This window comes from Ambystoma mexicanum, chromosome 8 (genome assembly GCF_040938575.1).
Source record: "Ambystoma mexicanum isolate Mex_15411 chromosome 8, UKY_AmexF1_1, whole genome shotgun sequence".
NCBI classification, from domain to species: Eukaryota; Metazoa; Chordata; class Amphibia; order Caudata; family Ambystomatidae; genus Ambystoma; species Ambystoma mexicanum.
Genome location: NC_090929.1, coordinates 1,081,845,993 through 1,081,866,099, shown reverse-complemented (window position 1 = coordinate 1,081,866,099; position 20,107 = coordinate 1,081,845,993). Strand labels below are relative to the sequence as shown.

Genomic DNA, 20,107 nt, shown 5'->3' with positions numbered 1-20,107 from the left:
GTGTGAGTGTGTGGCAAAGTAAAAACACAAAAAAAGTGTAAATGTGAAAACAGATCCTCTGCACTGTTAGCCTTGAGGACTGACCAGTGACACCAAAACAGGAGTTGGGCATTTGAGTGGGGCTAACAAGACCTCACACCCCAAAAGACAGCAGGAAATATTGGGAAAGCTAACACCAGAAGAGCCAGGAGAACCTGTAAAATAGAATTCTGCCCTAACAAAGACCAATGGACTCCAGGGTGTTCACCTGTTTTCTTTCAAACACCCTCCACATGCGAGAAATTTCCTCGTGAACGGAAAAACAAGGACTTTGATGAGAGTCGACTTTCAGCCCATCCCTGCATGACTAGCCAAAGGCGATATCCATTGGTAGCAATGTATTTCACCTCCCTGGGGTCACAACATGTTGGAAACCAAATAACCTGGCTAGAATTCCTTCATCAGGAAGACTGTTTATCCACTAGAAGTTTCCGAAGTAGAGCAGAACTTGTTTTCCCCCACTGAGTACATTCTTTGGACTCTCCTGATCAGAGGAGGCAGAGGATGAAGAAGGAAACCCTTTTCTGGCTGCTGCCATGGTTAATGAACCTGGGTCTTCTCTCATGAATAAGGGATCAGAAATCGGGTGCTCTATATTGTTTTGAATGCAAACTTGGCTTGTGTACTACATTAAATGGTGAAGAGAAAGTCTCCTGTATTGGTTTCAGGAAACTAGGAACCAGAGGAATCCAGGACGTCTGGTATTCCTCGGGCTGTAAGGATTAAAACACAAAGGATGTCTCCTCTTTATCTGATGATGCGGGGATTTGTAGCTTCAGAGCTGCATTTTTTTGTACCTTACGGAAGTAAATAATGTCTGTTGAGGACAATTTATCATATGGAGGCGAAAGACCTGCACCGAGTAGTCTGACCAATCTGAGCTAGACGTGTTGGTGTAAGGTAGTGAGATTACACTTGTAAGAGAAGTGTCTCTCAGTGTGCTTGATGTAAGTTTACGCTTTGAACCACCCAGTGTCTTCTTCAGGATTTACAGACCAATGACTTCAAATGTGGGCGGAAAAAAGAGCTTTGAAATTGGCTTACCATGGTACTTCACTGGAGTTGGTGTGTATTTTCTGGCTGCCAAAAACCTCTTAATTGAGATCTTCAACGATGAACACTACAACTTCGAGAGAGCACCCAACACCTGTTTCAAAGTAATGGTTTTGTCATCTAACTTAACGTCAACTCGTCCCTCTGAAGCAAATTATTTGCTGATGGAGCGTCAACATCAGGTTTGCTGACAAACTGTGCCCACGTGAGTAACTAAAGCATCATTCCGAGGGACCGTCAAGGTATCAGAACGAAACCTGGAAAAACTAGCCTCAGGTTCCTCTTAACAGGACCTTTTAACAGCAGGTTCAAATTCAGAAGGAGTATTGCCCATTCTGGCGTGAAGCCCATTATCTGCATTTTGCTTTTTCTGTCCCAGAGACTCCTGTGGGATATTTTTCAGCAAATGGGGCTTTACCAACACTGTGTGGCTCTCTGGCAGGCAGCAAATACACCAAGAATTAATAATAATCCCTTTCAGATTTCTTGCATCAACAGACTCCACATGTCAAAAAGTGACAATGTAGAGGGTCAGATGAAGCCTAAACTTAGATCATTTCTCAATAAATTATCTAGATCAGTTGTAAAGATAAATGATGCTGAGTGAAGTTGACATTTTCTTAAAACATGTAAAAAATAGAGTGAAACTGCAAAAAGCAGAAGTGTTCCACAATCGTCTCACAGAGATCAAAAGAAATAACTGACTACATCTGCAAGTGCCGAGCATGATGGGTGTCAGCCCTGACTTTAAAGGAGTAATGCTTTTATTTACATTTTTTGTTAAAGCTGCTTATCTGCCCCTTGTTCTTTTGTTTCTCCATGGACATTTTTCTAAAAATGCTGTTTTACCAGGCCGATTTTTGAGAAGTCAGCCAAAACAGAAGATATAACACAGGCATTTGTTTATCATTACACGGGATGCTTATTACATTTTGCTTTGAAAGGAGATTTCTCTCACCAGTGTTGAAGGGTATTCCAGGATTCCACACACAGGTGGAGATGATTATCAGTGAAGAAACCAGGATGAAAGACTAAAAGGATCAACTAAAAAAGACTTAACTAAATACTCACTGGTCCCTTGCTTGACAAGCAAGGCTACACATGTATTTATTTGTAATTAGTTTCACGGCGCTAGTTCAAACAGAAGTCTGCCAGCATCAAACTTTGGGCTGGCCAAGTGGCTAACACAGGACTTTTGGATGATTCTATGTAATAACAAACTGGAAATAACACACACTGAAAAGGAATCAATAAAAATGGATGTCAAACTAAAAATGTTGCACTCAAAATTAAGTATACATTCAACATTAAATACAATTTACATGAAGAAAGTAAAAAGGACTCGCAAGATGGCCACCGTTGTGAGCACCCCGTGAGGAGGTGTGCTCCGTTCCCAACAGGCTATCTGAAGACATAGTATCCAGTAGAATACCTCTCCCGGGCTTCAGAGCTTCAAACAAAAGTCCAGCCATCACACCGCCCTAGTTCACAAACGTGAAAAGAACGAGGGGTCCGGACCACCCCGGCAGCGTTGCAGGGCCAGCTGTGAGAGAGGATCAAGGGCCGCCCTGCACTCAGTACTCTGACAAATCAGCAGGGTGCAGCCGGATCAGAGATCCAGTCGGAGCGCTGACGCGAGACCTGATGGAAGAGAGGCATTCATCCACCCCGAAAGATCTTCCGAGAGCTGAAGAGGGACAGGCAAGGCGATCCAGATGTGAGGAACTCGGGCCCGGCATCGCACACATCCTGCAATAACACCCGTGGAGCAGCAGTATGCCACTCAGAGGAGGAGCGAGGCGTGGGGGTGAGTGGCCCGGCTGAGGATCGAGCGTCCAGAACAGATTCCACAGGGACACCTACGGTAAGGCCCAATGTCCCACCGCCCCTCTCATCTGTGGACCCCTACTCCGGCACTTCAAAGCCTCATTAGGAGTTCCCAGGGCACCAGAAACACACAGCAGCCGGTGCAGGGACTAGAGGACAAGGAGAGCAGCTCAGGGAAGGAGGAGCCCAGCCACTGGCACTCAGATCCCACAGGCAGCAACTTCTCCCATCCAGGGGGGAAGGGAGGTCAGAGAATAAAACTAGGCACCTCCTGGGGGAGAGGGGTCCCTGGAGAGGGGAATCCCTCCAAGACATTAAGGAACAAGCCAGCCACTACAAACGGGGGGCTGGGAGGGGACTTGGATTCCCAAGGGACAGGTCCCTCGTTTCATCAGCCGGAAGACCCTACCCATCGGCACCTCCAGGGGCACCAACCACCAAGGACCCCCCCACCCCAAAATAAAATAAATTAAAAAAAAGAAATAGGCTGGCAACAACAGAAAGCTCACTCGGCCCGAAGAGGCCTAACAAAGCAAATAGGCTAGGACAGTAACCCACAAGGATCAAACCAGGACTCTGGTCCCAGGGGAGACAACCACCCCCTGGGGGAAGTGGGGAGGGTGGTGCACAAAGGGAGATGAGTGCTGGGGGAACAAACGGGAAAGGAGTTCTTGGGAGCAAAGGTATGGGTCAAGGGGGACCCGCATGGGATGCGCTGGGAGAGGAAGTGAACCCAATCCCAGAGGAGGCAGGTCAAGGGGTGAGAGGGGCCACAGGGGAAGGGGAGGAGAGACGGAGGAGCAGGGTTTGGTGGGGAAGAACACACACATTGACACCTAACAGCAAGATTACAGGTACCACCAACAGATGGCTAGGCTGAATATACTAAATGTACTATCAGTGACTATCAAGAGCCTTAACTCTTGAGCAAAAACAAAGAAACTGGACCACTTCCTAAAGAGAGAAAAACCAGATGTGGTCACCCTGCAGCAGACACACATACATAACAGGGACAAATTTAGGATGAAAATTCAGGGCTACAGAAAACTACTGCAATCCAACAATGCCACCAAAAAAGGGGGAGTCCTTATAGCAATAAAAAAAAACAATTTGGGCCTCACAGTGGCAGACCACATTAACGATAATAAGGGTAGATTTCTAGCACTGATTCTCCAGGGTAGGGGGAGGACTTAACACTGGCAACCCTTTAAGCCCCTAACATAGGTCAGTACCGGTTCATATAATCCACATTACAGAAATTGGAGGTATTTGCTAAGGCGAAAATAATCCTCACGGGCGACTTTAACCTAGCATGGGACCCGGCCAGGGACAGAAGTGCAAGAATCTCATTCCCATAATAAGCCCCTGAAAGAGCTTAAAGGGAATATTGAGCGCCTGGCACTCGTGGACGCTTGAAGTGAGAAGAGGGGAGAAGCGAGGGGTTACACATTGTACTCCCACATACATAAATCTGCCTTGAGAATAGATCATATGTGGGTTTTGTGGTCCCTAGTGGGACAATTGGCAGACATAGAGGTGGGGTAATAACTCTTTCAGACCATGCCCCCTTAACGCTGAAGATCAGGAGGGCAGGCCCCCCGGGACTCTGGAGCTGGACATTTCCTGCATACATATTCAGGGATGAGAAGCTGAGAGCTGAGGTAGGGGAGGAAATCGAAGAATACTTTTGAAATAATGAAAGCCCCGAAGCCAACCCTCACACAGTCTGGGACGCATTTAAAGCTACACTCTGTGGAAAAATAATAGCGATCAAGGCCAGGGGAGGGAGGGAATATAAACTCATGGAGGAGGATCTTGAATTCAAAATGAAAACTGTAATGCTAAAATTGGGCTCGGGGAGCAAGTTGGGAAATCAGAAGGGATTATGGAGAAATCAGAAAGGAGTATAAAGCGATTAGGGGCCAACTGGAAACCCTGCAGGCCAGGCAAGAGTAAAACTCATTAGCGTATTTTCGACAAAGATACTATGTGAAGGCGAACAAAGCCGACACCCTACTAGCTAGAATGCTGAGGAAGGAGGAAAAGGAGAGGAAAATTCTAAAAATTAAAAATGCGAGTGGGGGTGAATGCTCCGATACTCAGGAAATCATTAAGGAATTCACAGCATTCTACTGCGACCTTTATAAGCCGGACAAACCCCCCTCTAGGGCCTAACTAGATTACGTGAAGGGATGCAACCTACCCAGAATATCGCCCCAGGAAAGAGCAGCTCTGGAGAAACCCATTACTCCTTAGGAGGTAAAGAAAGCTATCTCGTCACTCCCAACCAATAAAGCCCCTCGTCCGGACGGGTTCACAACAGACTTTTACAAAACCCTCAGAGATCAGATGGCTCTGCGCCGAATGGCCCTTTATAACCGCTTTGGGTACGGGGAGGGGATATCTCCCACTATGGAGGAGGCAAAAGTGATCATCCTCCCCAAGCTAGTTAAGGACGCCACCCTATGTAGCTCTTTATAGACCTATTGCACTTATGAACACTGATGCGAAGATCTACACCAAGATTCTAACAAACAGACTGGAATACCTGCTAGCATTCCTGGTGGGCCTGACCAGTCGGGCTTCATAAAAGGCAGGCAGACACACGACAACACCCGCAGAATCGCCCATCTGATCAAAAAAGTCAACAATCCCTGCACTCCCGCTCTGCTAGTCCAGCTGGAAGCGGAGAAAGCGTTCGACAGAGTGTAGTGGCGGTTCCTACAACACACCATAGGAAAAATGGGCTTTGGGGAGGCCTTTTTAGCTAAAATATTTGCTAATTATCTTAACCCCACACTGTGCCTACTAGTCAACAGGGAACTCTCGGCTCCAGTAAGGGTCTCGAGGGGTACCAAACAAGCTTACCCACTGTCCCCACTCCTCTATGCACTACATCTAGAACCACTTTTAAGCAAAATAAGGGACACTAAGGAAATACAAGGAATCCCGTTCGGCAAGAAGGAACATAAAGTTGCTGCATTCGTAGTTGACATGCTGCTAACAGTAGCATCCCCAGAGAAGTCACTTAGAGCTATAGACGAGACACTAGCCTCCTTCTGAGAGGTTGCAGGCTGAAAGTAAACGGGAACAAATCAGAGATCCTGAACCGCTCCCTCCCCCTGGACATGGAAAAAGAACTGCCACAGAATCCGGGATATGTTTGAGGGAGGGGAGATAAATCCCTTCAACCAGTGCGTAAGTGACTTCGGGGTGGGATAGGGGGAAAGGTATCAATAGATCCAGTTAAGACAACAGCTAGTACAGCCCAAGGTCAAAGAAGCAGCAATCGGAGCGCTAACCCCTTTCGAAAAATGCATTACGCCTAATACAGGGGACAGTCACTTGGTGGGAGCGTTATATGGACTGATCAAAGAAGGGGAAAAGGCAGGAACCATGCACTTCATGGCCAATTGTGAGAGGAAAAGGGAGCATCCCATTTAGGAAGACCAATGGAGGGGGCTATGGGTGAACATCCCCAAATTAGCTAAATCAATGCATTTATAGGAGTCCTGAATGAAAATAATGTATCAGTGGCATATCACCCTGGTTAGGATGGCGCTTTTCTGTCAATCTACTTCTACATGGTGTTGGAGGAAGTGTGGGGGAGAGGGGAGCTGGAGGCACATATGGTGGCAATGTCCAAAGCTCAAGCATTTCTGGGAAATGATACAGGGGCTGTGGCAGAGATACTGGGAGTAAATTGGGGGGCAAGCCTGGGCCTCTTTATGTTGGGGGTGGGGAGAGGGTTGGAGAATTTACCAACGAAAGCCCAACGCAGAGTATACGTGGCTTTGGCCTTGGCAGGGGCCCAACTAACTGCCCAGAAGTGGAAGTCCAAAGAGGCAACAACAGATCACAAATGGATAAGCAAGGTTTGGAACTTAGTGACCATGGAATGGGTCTCATACGCGCTCTTGGGGGACAATCAGAAATTCAGCATGGACTGGGACCTCGTGATGAGATTCCTTATACAAGACGCAAAAAGAGCATGGTGCCCAAAGAGGGTGCAATCGCTGGGACTGATTTGAGGAACCAGGCCCCCCAGCAACCTAATACGAACAATCAAGGAATAAAGCCAGGCTCCCCCAAGAGGCGTAAATATAAGAAGTGGGAAACGGCAGTAGTCGAAGGTAAAAGTGGGCAAAGAAACTCAGCCTCAGTGGAAAAAGAGAAGGTCCGAACAGGACCAGGGGAAGGAGGGGTTCAAATCAAAAGTTGTCATACATTGTTCTTGTTTGAATTAAATGCCAATAGAAACTTAAAAGAAACTAAAAAGGAACTTTTCATTATTTTGCAGATTTATTTTCTACAAAACTGTTCACATATATGTATTTGCCTAGTATGGGGGGGACCTCTGTACCAGTTGTTAGGGAGATCTATCATTTTTATGCTTCATCCCCTCTCCTAGGGAGACTCCAGCACTTTTTGCTGGACTTCTAGACCTTTTTCTGAAATCCTGAATGAGTGAGCTCTGTCTTTTGGAACTCTATTCTTTGTATTTTACCTGTGCTATGGAGTCTAATTTCCTTCATCACTCTTAAAGGCATCTATATTTTACTATTGCAGCACACAGCTCCTTATGGGCAGTGTTACTGGGGACCCTTAGAGTTATCCCTTGAGATTCCTTTCTTTATCCTAGAGTAACTACCGTTCTTAAGGAAGGAATGAGAGATACTTAGTATCTCTCCTAAAACTTTATAGTCTGAGGGATTCACACACACCGCCTTATGTGGAGTGCCAAAGGGATACCTAGTATCCCCCTTCTCTCTGCTACTGTGACGTTTTAGTCACATAGACAATCTTCTAGTTATGGCTGGTGGCAGTGACATGTCCTACCTAATGTTGTGTGATTTTTCTACAGCAGGCTATGTCTATAGCCTTGGTAGTGCACAATAGGGGCACCCAAGTACTAACTTGGGGCCTTCCTTCTTGTTTCACCATTACTAGCATGGTTGTTTTTTGTCAGCCCTTCTTCTACCATTCTGGGAGGGTAAGGCCTGTGTGTGTGTTTTGCCATTGGCGGGAACCCTTGGGTGTCCCCACCTAGTCTCCAGAGTGTCTGGGCACGCAGGAAGTGGGGGAGGAGTTTTCCAACCCCCTGTCCTTTGTCTGGGAGAGTCTGACTCTCAGTGTATGAGCTTATTAAATGGTACAAGTAATATGTTGAAATTGATCAAGATCCAACAAATTCCATTGCAGCAGTGATAATGATACTCTAGAGAACGCGTTGGAAAATGATTGGATTAATGCGAAACCATTGACATTTTTGACCAACGAACATCCCATTACACCAATATTTTATGGGCTTCCTAAAATACACAAAAATGTTAGAAACCCACCACTGAGACCAATTGTAGCAGGGACCGAGAGCATTTTTGATCCCATAGATGTATATGGAGACAGTTCTTCAACCAATAGTACAAAAAACGTATGTATCTCGGCGACACCACACACTTTCTCAATTCTCTGAAGGAGATAGAAGACCTGCGACAAGATGACATACTTGTTTCGTTCGAGGTACAGAGTTTATACACGCCTATAACCCACTAGGATGGACTTGAGGCGCTAGAATGGGCATTATTACGAGAAGAGAATTGTAGAGTGAATAAAATCTTTACACTTCAATTCACAAAAATCATACTGTCTAATAATTTTTTCCAGTACAAATCACAGTTCTACCTCCAGGCAGCATGCACTAGCATGGGGTCGTCTATGGAACCAGCATATGTAATTTTGTTCATGTTTAATCTAGAGACAGAACATGTGTTAAATCATCCACACATCCATATTTTCATCATATGGAAGGGGGACAGAACAGAACTAGGTGAGTTCTTAAATTATCTGAATACCATACATGACCGTATTCAATGTACGATAGAGGTGGGCATGCTCAAACCGCACTTTGATTGTAGAGCTTAAAAGGAGGCAGTCTGATAAATACTTCTCACAAACCAACAGATGTTAAACCACGCACATTATCTGAGCCATCATCCCTTACATTTAAGAAACAACCTTCTATACAGTCAGTTTCTTAGAGCAAAACGCATAGTGTTAGAGGACAAAACACTGACAGTAGAAAATGCCCAAATGATCCAGAAATATATTAAGAGGAGATATCCAGAGGCAGTGGTGGATGCAGCAAAGATCAAAGCAAGTAATCCAAGGCAAGAGGCTCTCCTCATTCCTAAGACTTAAGAAAAAGAAATACCTTTTCTATAGGCCATGAGATAATCCAGTCCAAGTCACCAAATAACAAGACTTATTATAAAAAACTTGAGATTCATTCAATTGGATCCCCAGCTACAGACATAGTTTCCTAAACCCCCGATTATTGCATATAAAATAGGGTGTAATTTCAGGGACCAACTGGTGAGAGCAGAAAAACCAAGAGTAGAACAACTGACAGTTCAGACGAAAAAGACAGGCACATTTCAACTGTAATAATTGTAATAACATTGTGAGGGGGAGCACTGTAAGACACTCACACACTGGTGTGAAGATCAAACTTAAGGATGTGTGAAGATCAAACTTAAGGATTTTGCTACCTGCGACTCACAATCAGTCATCTATGGATTTAGCTGTCCATGTGGGATTTTTGTATGTAGGCCGGAACAATAAGGAAAGCAAAGGAGAGATGGAACGAACATAAGGACCAAAAATATATAAGTTCCCCTGTGGCTAGACACTTCATGGAAAAAAAGACATACTGTGGCCCAACTTATAACGATCATATAGGAAGTGGCACAGAAATCACAAAGGGGAGGAAATCTAGGAAAGAAATGAAATCAGAAGTTGTTGTTTTGGATAGAAAAACTTAAAAGCTTAACCCCTGGTGGGATGAACGAGGATTTTGTATTTGGTAGCCTTCTTGTGAACTGTTCGTATGAGTACCACATTGTTGATACAATGTACGTACAAAGGAGTTGGCAAATGAATACATGAAAAACTGTCTGATTATAGTTGTAAAATATTCACACTATGCTGTTTGTTCGTGATGGGAATCAAACAATGTAAAATCGAATCGATGCAAATGAATATTGTATAACTGTGGAGTGACAGCCATAGCCCGACAATAGGCTAAGAGCAGAATGAAGGATGAGGGATGTTGGTGTACGACTACTTTAGAGATCATGATGTGAAATCATACCTGGGTGATAAGTGACATGTGTATAGATGTAAATGGAATGGACCTATAGGGGGAAAACATTACAACAATGTACTGTTATCTAGATGTGTACAGTGGAATGCAATCTTTGAAACTAAGAAAATTGGAACTGTGTAGACTGGTCCAAGATTAAAAGATACTAGAATGGAAGCATAATGCTGTCGTTAATAATACACCTGCAAAAATCAATACTTTATATCTATATATGGTTTAGTTCTGTAGGGACAGGATCCCTCTATCATTACGGGATATTTTTACATTTGAAATTGGCCAAAACACTAATGGTCACTACAAGTGTCAATTGAATAATCAACTACGGATGTGTCTATATATTACTGAGCCATCCTAATAGGATTGTCCTCCTTCATGGGTGCATTCATAGGATAAAATAAACATTTCCTCCCAAGGATCGTGTGAGTCCTTTCATTTTTATGTTGTTGTAACGCCCTAAGCATATCGTGCTGATTTATGGGTGTGACGTCATCACGTTGCGACGTAATGAGGTTACGCAGTAAATAGCATCCATTTTGGGAAGCAGTTGAGACTCAGTCGAGAAAGGAGCTGGGCATGAATGGATGTAGCGGAAGGGTAAGGCGACGAGCAATTTTATTTATGGGCATAGAAACGTCTTGGAGTATATAGATGCTAAAGAGACATGGGGACATAGAATATGGAGGGTGTTTGTTTTACCAATAGGCACGAAGGAATGATTGGACGACAAGACGTCTAATACAGTCTGTGGGAACCTAACTTGACAAGAGCATCCTTGAGTGGGGTAAGATTCCCTTAACATACCTATACTGCACACACTATGGTACACATAAATGGAGTCTGCTTAACGAAAGCACCAATGGTTAAGATTTGTGTAGAATTGGTTACCTATGAAAAAAGTTCCTTGAGTGGGGCCAGAATGGGAAGAAACAGCTGAAGCATTGTGTACCCTCTATTCTGAGGTGAGAACTATATTGAATAAGAAACCTGGACATAGGCAAGAATAAAAGACAGCATTAGAAACATCCTGATATTTAGTATTTTGCCCATTTAAGATTGCTGGATTTCCGGATTTGACAGGAAGCCTAATCATTCCTTGGAACATAGTACCCACAGCTTGGACTGTTTTCACCCAACTATCACCAGGTGAATATTAAAGATAAGATTATAGATATAGACGTTCTTCTTATTGTTGTTGATGCAAACAAGCATAGAATTACCCATAGACTGATTTACTAAAAAAGTATAGTTTCCTTTTTTTCAAAGTTCTGGAAAAGCAGTGTGCACTTTGACGCATGAAAACTTAATTGTAGCTCCTGAAGAAGGGAAGGAATTTCCCGAAACGCATAGGACATGTGGTTTATGTATTGTGGTATTCAGTGAAACATTTTTCTATTAGAAACACAATAATCAAAAATATAATTTTGTATTAAAGAAATTGGTTACATTGCACGGATATTGAAATTATGAATATAGATACAGTACTTATTGTAGAAAGTGATTGTTGAGAAAAAGGTTTGCAAACAAATCTAGTCATTGTGATCATTTTACACGTTGATTTTTTTACATTAACAATTTGGTGGGCAGGGGACGGGAGTGTTCCACAAGTTGGTGGGCACCTTTGTTTGCAGGAGTGCCTGAATGGGACCAGCTCCCACTGGGGGTCTGGGTGTACCAATTAGATAACCAAACACCCCTTTCTGTAAACTGCTGGGGACGATTGCAGAGGAGTGATTGCTGGAAGTGGATAAAGAGGCTCCTGAAGTGAAAAGCAAGTCGACCACCGGAAGCTGAAGTAACCGGAGAAGACAACGAACAGAGACGTCTGCAGACCCTTTGCAACAACGCGAAGCGACCACGGCTGTCTTGATCCTATTTTCTGTGCGACAGAGAAACTCCTAAGAGGACGACTCCTTCCCTTTGACTGGTGGGAACAACCAGTCCCAAGGCAAACCTAGATTGGGGACTTTGTAATAGCTTCACTATAAAAATATTCATGTTGACAAGTCACCCTTAGAATGACTAACATCACCTTGAGAAACAATAGTGTTTTGATATAGGATCAGGATGAAATAAGTTGACTCACACTGTGTTATCTCCATATGATTGTTTCATGCTATTTAACAGGATTGTGATTTATCTCTATTGTTCTTTGTGTTCTTTTAATAATTGAACCCACCGGGCTCAATATTTTATGAAGATTAATAAAAGTTAATATATTTGTGATAAAATACTAGCCTATGTGTTATATCTTGTGATATTTGCTTCAAACACAAGATTATTGTCAAAATGTGCCAAATCTTTGTCTAGACCTCAAGCCCATATGTGTGACACCAATAGGTAGCTTGTTCTTGGGAAATTGTTTTTTCTTAAACCTAGATTTGAGCCATCTCCCGAGGTCCTGTGAGTTCACAGAGCTGCAGAACCCCCAATACCAAGGTGACCTGCTGCCCATTTCAAGTGCATCATCGTGGAAAGGCCAAATTCGTCCAAGTCTTTGATGAGTCCTCAAGGATACAATCCAACTCGTCCAAACCCCCTCAGTGTGTGGGAGTGCAGGTACCGAAGAAGATTGATCGGGCAAACCGTGTCCTTTGTTGGTGCTGCAGAAAAAGTGCCAAAACTACAGATTGACCAGAGAAGTTGATTAAGGCCATTCCAGAGGTCCTCCCTCGAGACTGCTGCTGAGAGATACCACCCATTTTCCTGTCTTTTGTCATCAGACTAAGGAATCCGGAGGTCAGTATATGCAACATCACGGAGCATCCAGCACAAACTTTTTCTTCAAACCTAAGGTGCTGTGGGGATAAAGGCTTTTCTTACCTTATTCCAGAAAGTCACTACAGAGTGCACATAGAGGTGTCCAGGGTAACCCCCCTAGCACTGACTCAGGCCGCTGCTTGCGTCCCTTTAGCGAGGAACTTACTTCTACTGCTAGTCAAGACGGTAACCTCTACAAACTGCCTTTTAGCTAAGGTTGCATTTGGACATTAAGATACTCTCTGTGCAGGGAAACTGCCTCTAGAACCTGAACCTCTACCAGGACAACACCAACCAACTATTTTCGTTCCCAAAAATCACTCTCTTATATGGGTATGCTGACTAAATGCAATTACTGCATTACTTTGTGGGTGTGCTTTATTACTGATAGTACGGTAGACCTGTCAAACTCCTGTAACAATTGTGCGCATTCAGCAATTACCAACTAAGAAGTGGCCTTTTGAAAGTATTGTAAAGGATACCTTTGTCTGTTGGTTTATTGTGCTAAGTATTTAACAGTGACTCTTGTGTAAATAAAATATATATTTTAAAATAAATAGATGCGTGTTTCTTTGATGTGCATTACTAGCTAAGTTCAGTGTACTTACAGCTCAAATCTCCCTCTTAAAATAAGCCTGACAAACATATACGGCACAACTGCCTCAAGATACAAGGATTCTGGAGGGAGGTTAATCAACAGATGAAGGAAATATTTCAGGGCACGGATCAACTGGGGGGACAAATTCTGGATGTGTGGTATACTGGAACCACGAGCGAAGACGCCAACAAAACAGCAGAATCAGGGAATGATAACCCCGCTAATAGCATCATGGTTGGTGATAGCACAAAATTGGAAGAAACAAACCCCCACCCACCCAAGATTCAGGACAGGTTATAGAAAAGTCTGGAACTTTGTGGCACTCGAATTTGTAACATACAAAATTCAGGGAGACCAAGGGAGATTCCAGCAAGATTGGGGCCCAGTGCTGGCTTACCTACAGAGCAACTATATGGCACAGTGGTGTCCACACAAGATAAGAATTTTGAACACGCAATAAATCCCGATGAACAATCAGTGGGAAGAGTGACGGACACAGTGGTGTCCACACAAGATAAGAATTTTGAACACGCAATAAATCCCGATGAACAATCAGTGGGAAGAGTGACGGACATAACCTCTGGAGGCGGTGGCAGGGGGGAGGTGTTCATTTTAAATATTATCTTTATTTAAAGTGTTGCATAACGGTAAAACCAATAAAAATATATATTAAAAAGAAAAATAAGTCTGACTACTCTGCCACTCTACCAAGGTCTCCAAGTAGTACAGACTGATACTAAGAGTTGGGGATCTACAAACCACTGGCATAGCTTACTAAAGTGTGTGACTTTAGGAAAACTCCCCTAACACAAGTCGGATCAACATTGTATCTCTTCTTTTGCACTTTCATGCACCAAAACAGGGCAACCCCCATCTGACCTCTAAACGCTCTTCAAATCTTTGTCATCTCTCCTAGCCTGTTGTAACCATATTGCTTCAAGTCAGAAGATGTTTCCTCTTTAGTTTTAATTTATTTTAAGCTTTTTAAATAACATTTTCAAGTTTGATTATTTTCTGCTGTCTTCATTTCTGTTTTCAGTCAAATTATTTTCCCTATTCACAATGACATTACATGACATTATTTTTACTCTCGTGCAGAGCTGCGTAATATTAAAAGCACCTCTTAGGCATGAGTCAATAAAAGAATTTAAAAAGGAGGAAACCAATGACATACCTCCGCGGGCAGGCAGGCACTTCTTCCATGCTTCGTACGAGGCTTTGGGATCTCTCTTGAGCCACAGTTGCGCCTGAGCATGTATCTCATTGCAGTAAGGTTTAACAGTGGTGATACCTTCAACTGGGACATCCTACAAGCAAAAGGAGAATTTATACTAATGTGTGTTCAAAATCATTTGCATGATCATGCTACTTACCTTTGGTTACAATATTTCCGATGGTACCTCGACAGGTTCTTCATATAGAAAAACCCCTAAGGGCCAGACTGGATGCAGACAATCATTTTCTATGTAACAATTGTATTGGGCTTTAACAAAATACAAACCACTGACCGACACACAGGATTGGTAACAAAATAGCATTAGGTTAAATACAAACCGTCTAGTTCGTAAAAGCATTAATCCAACTAGGTCAAGTTGTTAACTATTCTTAACTGCTTTGCTTTTAGATGGCAAACCCCTCATTGTTTATGAACTAAAAAGTGTGGTGCGGTAAACAAATTTGAGGCGGGGGAGAGAGGCTAAGAAATACATAGATGACAGACATCCCATAGACATACAAAAAAAATAACAGCGCACTTGATCAATGGCAGGTGGTGATGCTGGTACTTTGGGGTGGACCTGCAGAGCTGCCACTGCAGAAGTGAGGGCCCCAATTGTATAAAGGCACAGGATGTGTCCTGTTAGAAAAGATGTTCTTTTTGCTGCTTTGCTACCATAGACTTGTATGAGACAGCCTTTCTTTTTTGCTTTGTTTTGACATCTGATCGGACTTTTTGCTGTTTAGTAAAGCCTTCTGTTTTACCTCACTTGCTCTGTGCTAATTTTTATGGGGCGACTGATCAGTCCACAAGACTGTTTCTCTTTATGAATTTCACATATTTTTGCTCTGTACACATCAACCTAAAGAGAAATGTGGTTAGGACACTTTGTATCCGTATATCTTTTTCTTTTGTAACTATTGGGTAAGACCTACAATGTGTTCAGAAAAGGCTGGTGGAAGCAGATCTTTTCCTAACGTATTTTGAACTTTCTACTCAAGCACCTTTACAATTACCGCAATTGGGTACTAAGAGTGGTTAGCACTCTAAGATGTCCGTGCCATAAGATTATCACTTGTCCTTTGGCCATACTGTTCTTTGGGCTTCTTCTTTTCCTCTCAGGACTGGAATTGCCTTATATGGCATGCCCTTTCACTTGGAAACATGCACCTTGCACGGGCTGAGTGGTGGTCTGTGTGTGGCCAGATGTGGGGGTGATTGGGGGGGGGGGCGCGGTCTGGTTGTCTGGTACTGGAATGTCTGTTTCTGGGTAGATTGTGTGGCCAGTGGCTATTCATAATTGGATAGCCACTGACAGTTTGAATAGTGCGGATCCTTACCACTGGTGGAACTGGACAAGCTTATAGTCTAAATCCTGGATAACAGGAGGTCTTCCACAGATCATGGTTGAAGCCAAGACCCTTACGAAGAAGTCCATCCCGCTTCCTACTACTGCAGCTAACCAGAGCACCAACTCCAGTGAAGTCCTGGCCCCAAGAAGACCTTTGTCTGCATTTAGACCCCTGGACTGGTGGGAACAATCAGTCCAGACCCTTGCTCGAGGATCCGTGCCTTCTGAACCTTCTGAAGTGTCCCTGGACGAACCAGTGGACTGGCCACCTCTCTGCTGGGTTAACTTGCTGCAGCCGTTGCCGATCCAAGTGCATCCTTGGAATTTGAAGGATATTCGGCTTGTTCTACAAAACACCTACCTGCTCCTACATTTTCCGCCTTCTTGTATCAACGGAAGCTGTACGGGGCCTGCACCTTTGGTTGTCCATCGAAGATTGGCTGTCGCCAACTAATTATGGAGACTCCCATTCCGATCCGTCTTCTTTGCACCCTGGTGTTGTCCTGAGGTTGCCTGCTCCACAGAAATCTTAAGTGCCTGGAACAGAGAGTCAAACATTGCAACCGAAGGAAACTAAATCCTGCGTCTAAAATGACCTCTGCACCCACAACCCCTGGGGCTCCCCCATCCAATCCAAGCACAGAGGAATGTGTCCCCAAAGGAATTTGGAACCTCAGCAGGTGCCTCTGGAGAAATAGGAGTCAGGGGAAAAAATTAAAATACCGGTTTATTTTCCCTCCTGTTCTCCATAGGGTTACGTGGGTGTGATGTCCTGTCCCTATCTCTCTCTTTCCCAATTTAGGTTGCTGGTAACCTGGTAAAAGATTCCTTCATAGGCCTATCTTAGTGTAGTGGGATTGAGAGTGTTACTTACCTGTACTTTCCTTAGCTTTTTGAACTTTGAATTACAAACCACTGGGATCGGCCATGTCACATAGTAAACCGACCTGAAAAGTATAACTTGGAAACTGATTATTTTAGGGCAGAAGGCCCCAAACCATCTTAAAGCTGGATTTACTAAGTGTTAGGGAATTGTTTTATGGTTGCTCTGAAGCATGTCTATTAAACTTTATGCATCTGAGTTCTTAACTGTTTTACACTGGTTTATTTATTTTATTTATTTAATGGTTATTGAATCAAACACTTTCCATCTTCTCCTAAAGGTGAACATATCAATCTGTGTTACAGTAAGTGTGTGACAATATTTGTCTAGGGTTTCATTGCTTAGTGTATATTCTGAAGGCCCTTATACATCATTGTATAAGTTTGTACTTACTGGTCCATTTGGAATTATTGGCAGTGGTGTGTGTGAAATCATTGTAGCATTAGACCACTCTCACGGGGGTACGCAGTAAGGTTCTATGGTGGGGTTGTTGGTGAGTGTGGTGGGAGTGCTCGGGGAGGTGGCTTGTAAGGTGTTGGGCTGAGATTAGGTAGTAGGGTGAGTAGCTAGGATGAGAATAGGTGGTGTGATTGGTCTGTCATTGCTAAGGTGAAAATGGTTGGTGCGGTTGGGTGGTTGAGGGTGGGGTGATGCAGTGGTGGTTTGAGGTTGGGTGGTGGGAGTCTGGGTTGAGATTCGGGGTGGTGTGGGATGACATGGCGAGATTTGGTGCTGGGATGCTGGGCCAGAGTGAGATTGGGTGATAGGGATGCTAGAACGTGGTTGAAATGCTCAGTGAGGTTGGGTGGTGGGGGTGCTGGAGTGAAAAGCTGGGTGATGTTTGGGGATAGGGGTGTAGAGGTCATGTGGTGAGGTTGGTTGGTGAGGGTATTGGGGTGAAATAATGTAGTTCCAGAGTAAGATGGGGTGGCAAGGATCTTCATTGAGATGCTGGGTAAGGTTGGGTGGTGGGACTTCAGGGTGACATGCTGAGGCTGGGTGCTTTGTTGCTTGCTGGAGTTAGGTTTGGTGGTGGGGTGCTTGGGTGATATTGTGAAGCTAGGTGGTGAGGTGAGTGGTTGGTTTGCTGGGGTGATCCGGGGATGTCGGTGGTGTGAGGTAAAGTGGTGGTTGCTGCTGTGTAGTGAGGTGCTGAGCTTAAATGGTGAGGTTGAGGATGCTGGGGGAGGGTAGGCGTGTAGAGGAGTTGGTGTGAGGCTGCGTGAGGTGTTGTGATGAGGATATGTGCGTGGGGTGCTGGGGTGAGGTTGCGTTTGCTAGAGTGGGAGGGCAGAGGGGAAGAGCAAGGAAGCGATAACTATGTGAGCAAAGGGGGAAGAATGGGGATGACAGAAAATGCAATGGACTAAATTGGCAGGGAGATCAAACTCAACACACGAGAGAGGGGAATAAGTTAGAGGCAAAACCAAGCATAGAGGGTGAATCAACAAGACAAAGGAACTATAGCAAAGCAAGTGTAAGGAGAAAATGCATTACATTTTCTGGGCTGCTTCATTATGCCAAATTTGCCTATCGGGTACTGCCCGACACAACGAAGGCTAGGCCACTGCTAATATTAGGGAATGCCTAATCCTAAAATGGCTGCTCACCGAGACACATTCCAGTTCAGCTGAAGGACGTCGAGGATCTATATCTGGCTCTGACATACCAACCATCATTATAGTGATGCTTTTAACTCAAATGTAGGTGATTCATTGCACCACTCAAATGAGCCAAAACCGAGAACACATATGTAGTCAAGTACACTGAATGTAAAATTAGAACTACATGGGGGCTTGGAAAACATTGCTTGCAAGTAAGTTAGATTCCCTTCTCCAGTATGACATCAATCGTACTCTCACAATCAATAACATGATTAGACAGCCCCTCTGTGTGATTAGTTTGCCAGAATACTCATTTGAGAAGATCCCATACAGAAGAATTCAGTGTTTTTGAGGCCAAATGATTTCTTTGATCAAATGATAACCAAACCATCTGTACCGTGACTTGTGAAAGGCAATGCAATGTGAGTGGTCACAACTCTTGTACCAATCAGTGTGAGCCTGGAAAGAGGACAATCAACACTTTGCCCAGAGGCACAGAAATGCCGCTTCCTGAAGTAATTCAGTGAATTCTATTAGGACACCATACCTTATTCTTCTTGCTGGTTGCAGAAGGGGGTTTGATGAGTTTTTGAAGGATTTTCAGGCACATGAGAGTAATGTTCTCCACTACAACTGGCGTCTTGATGTTCACTGCCATCAGGAAAAGGCTAAGGGCTGCAGAAAATAATAATGGAGTTGGATATTATCCACTTAGAACAAGTCTTGTCAAAAATGTGTTTCAGCTTGCCAGAAGGGGACATGTAGGCAATGACAGTAAAGAGAGGTATAAGGGGGGAGAGGCCAGCAAAATGAAGGCAGGGTCAGAGGATCTAACAGAACAGATTATTCTCATCACTTCTGCTTTTCTCTTAAAACATACCCATTCTTTGGGAAGTAGCTGTACATCAATGGCACAAAAAAAAAAAAAGTGCATGTGATTATTGCAATACCTTTAAGCCCAGAGGAGTCTTGTTGGGTGGTTAGTTTGGGGCACCCATACGATTGTTGTGTTGCGTGTCTGGCTATTCATTGAACCACACAAAATCAGACTTCTTTCAAAATTACACCCTTCATCCCTATTGTCTGCAAAAGCATCCATCACAGATGTTACACAAACTGTCACAATTGGCACCAACATGCGCCATGTGTTAATCACATGCTGGAAAAAACGGAGCTGAACTCACCACACCGCAGGCGCAGCTCCCAGCAGCTATCTTCCTTAGAGATCGAATCAGTCAGAAGCAGCATTTCATATTGAAGGCTACTGGCCTGGGAAAAACAGAGATGGAGGGTTATGGTAGGAAGGGTCCTAAAATCAACTCTCAAATGTACAGAAGCAGATTTATAAACCATCGCTGCTAGGTAAGCAGGAATATACAGTTTTACACACACCACAATCTTGAGAATGTAGGTTAACACTCACACAGACATATGCAGTCTCTTCCAGTTAGAAAGAAAAACAATATCATGCCCATGTAGGTATGGGTCACATCGAAATCATGTCATCCCTAAAATAACTTAAATTTGACCCCAAATTACATATTGTAATCCAAAGGTACTGTGAGGGGTGAGAAACAATAGGTGGACAACTTAGTAAAGGTTTTCTATAGGATGCCA

The 20,107-nt window shown here is 43.8% G+C and overlaps 1 protein-coding gene across 6 annotated transcripts in view; it reads right to left on the bottom strand.

Annotated features, from left to right (window-relative positions):
• Positions 1–20,107, bottom strand: part of UBR4 (ubiquitin protein ligase E3 component n-recognin 4) — a 2,945,062-nt gene that overhangs the window by 463,581 nt on the left and 2,461,374 nt on the right. For all 6 annotated transcript variants that reach the window (XM_069611069.1, XM_069611071.1, XM_069611072.1 and 3 more), the window contains 3 exons: positions 19,675–19,759; positions 19,038–19,165; positions 14,611–14,743 (listed from right to left, as the gene is read on the bottom strand). In XM_069611069.1, the coding sequence (XP_069467170.1) occupies positions 14,611–14,743; positions 19,038–19,165; positions 19,675–19,759 (346 nt within the window). The remainder of the gene's footprint in view (positions 1–14,610; positions 14,744–19,037; positions 19,166–19,674; positions 19,760–20,107) is intronic.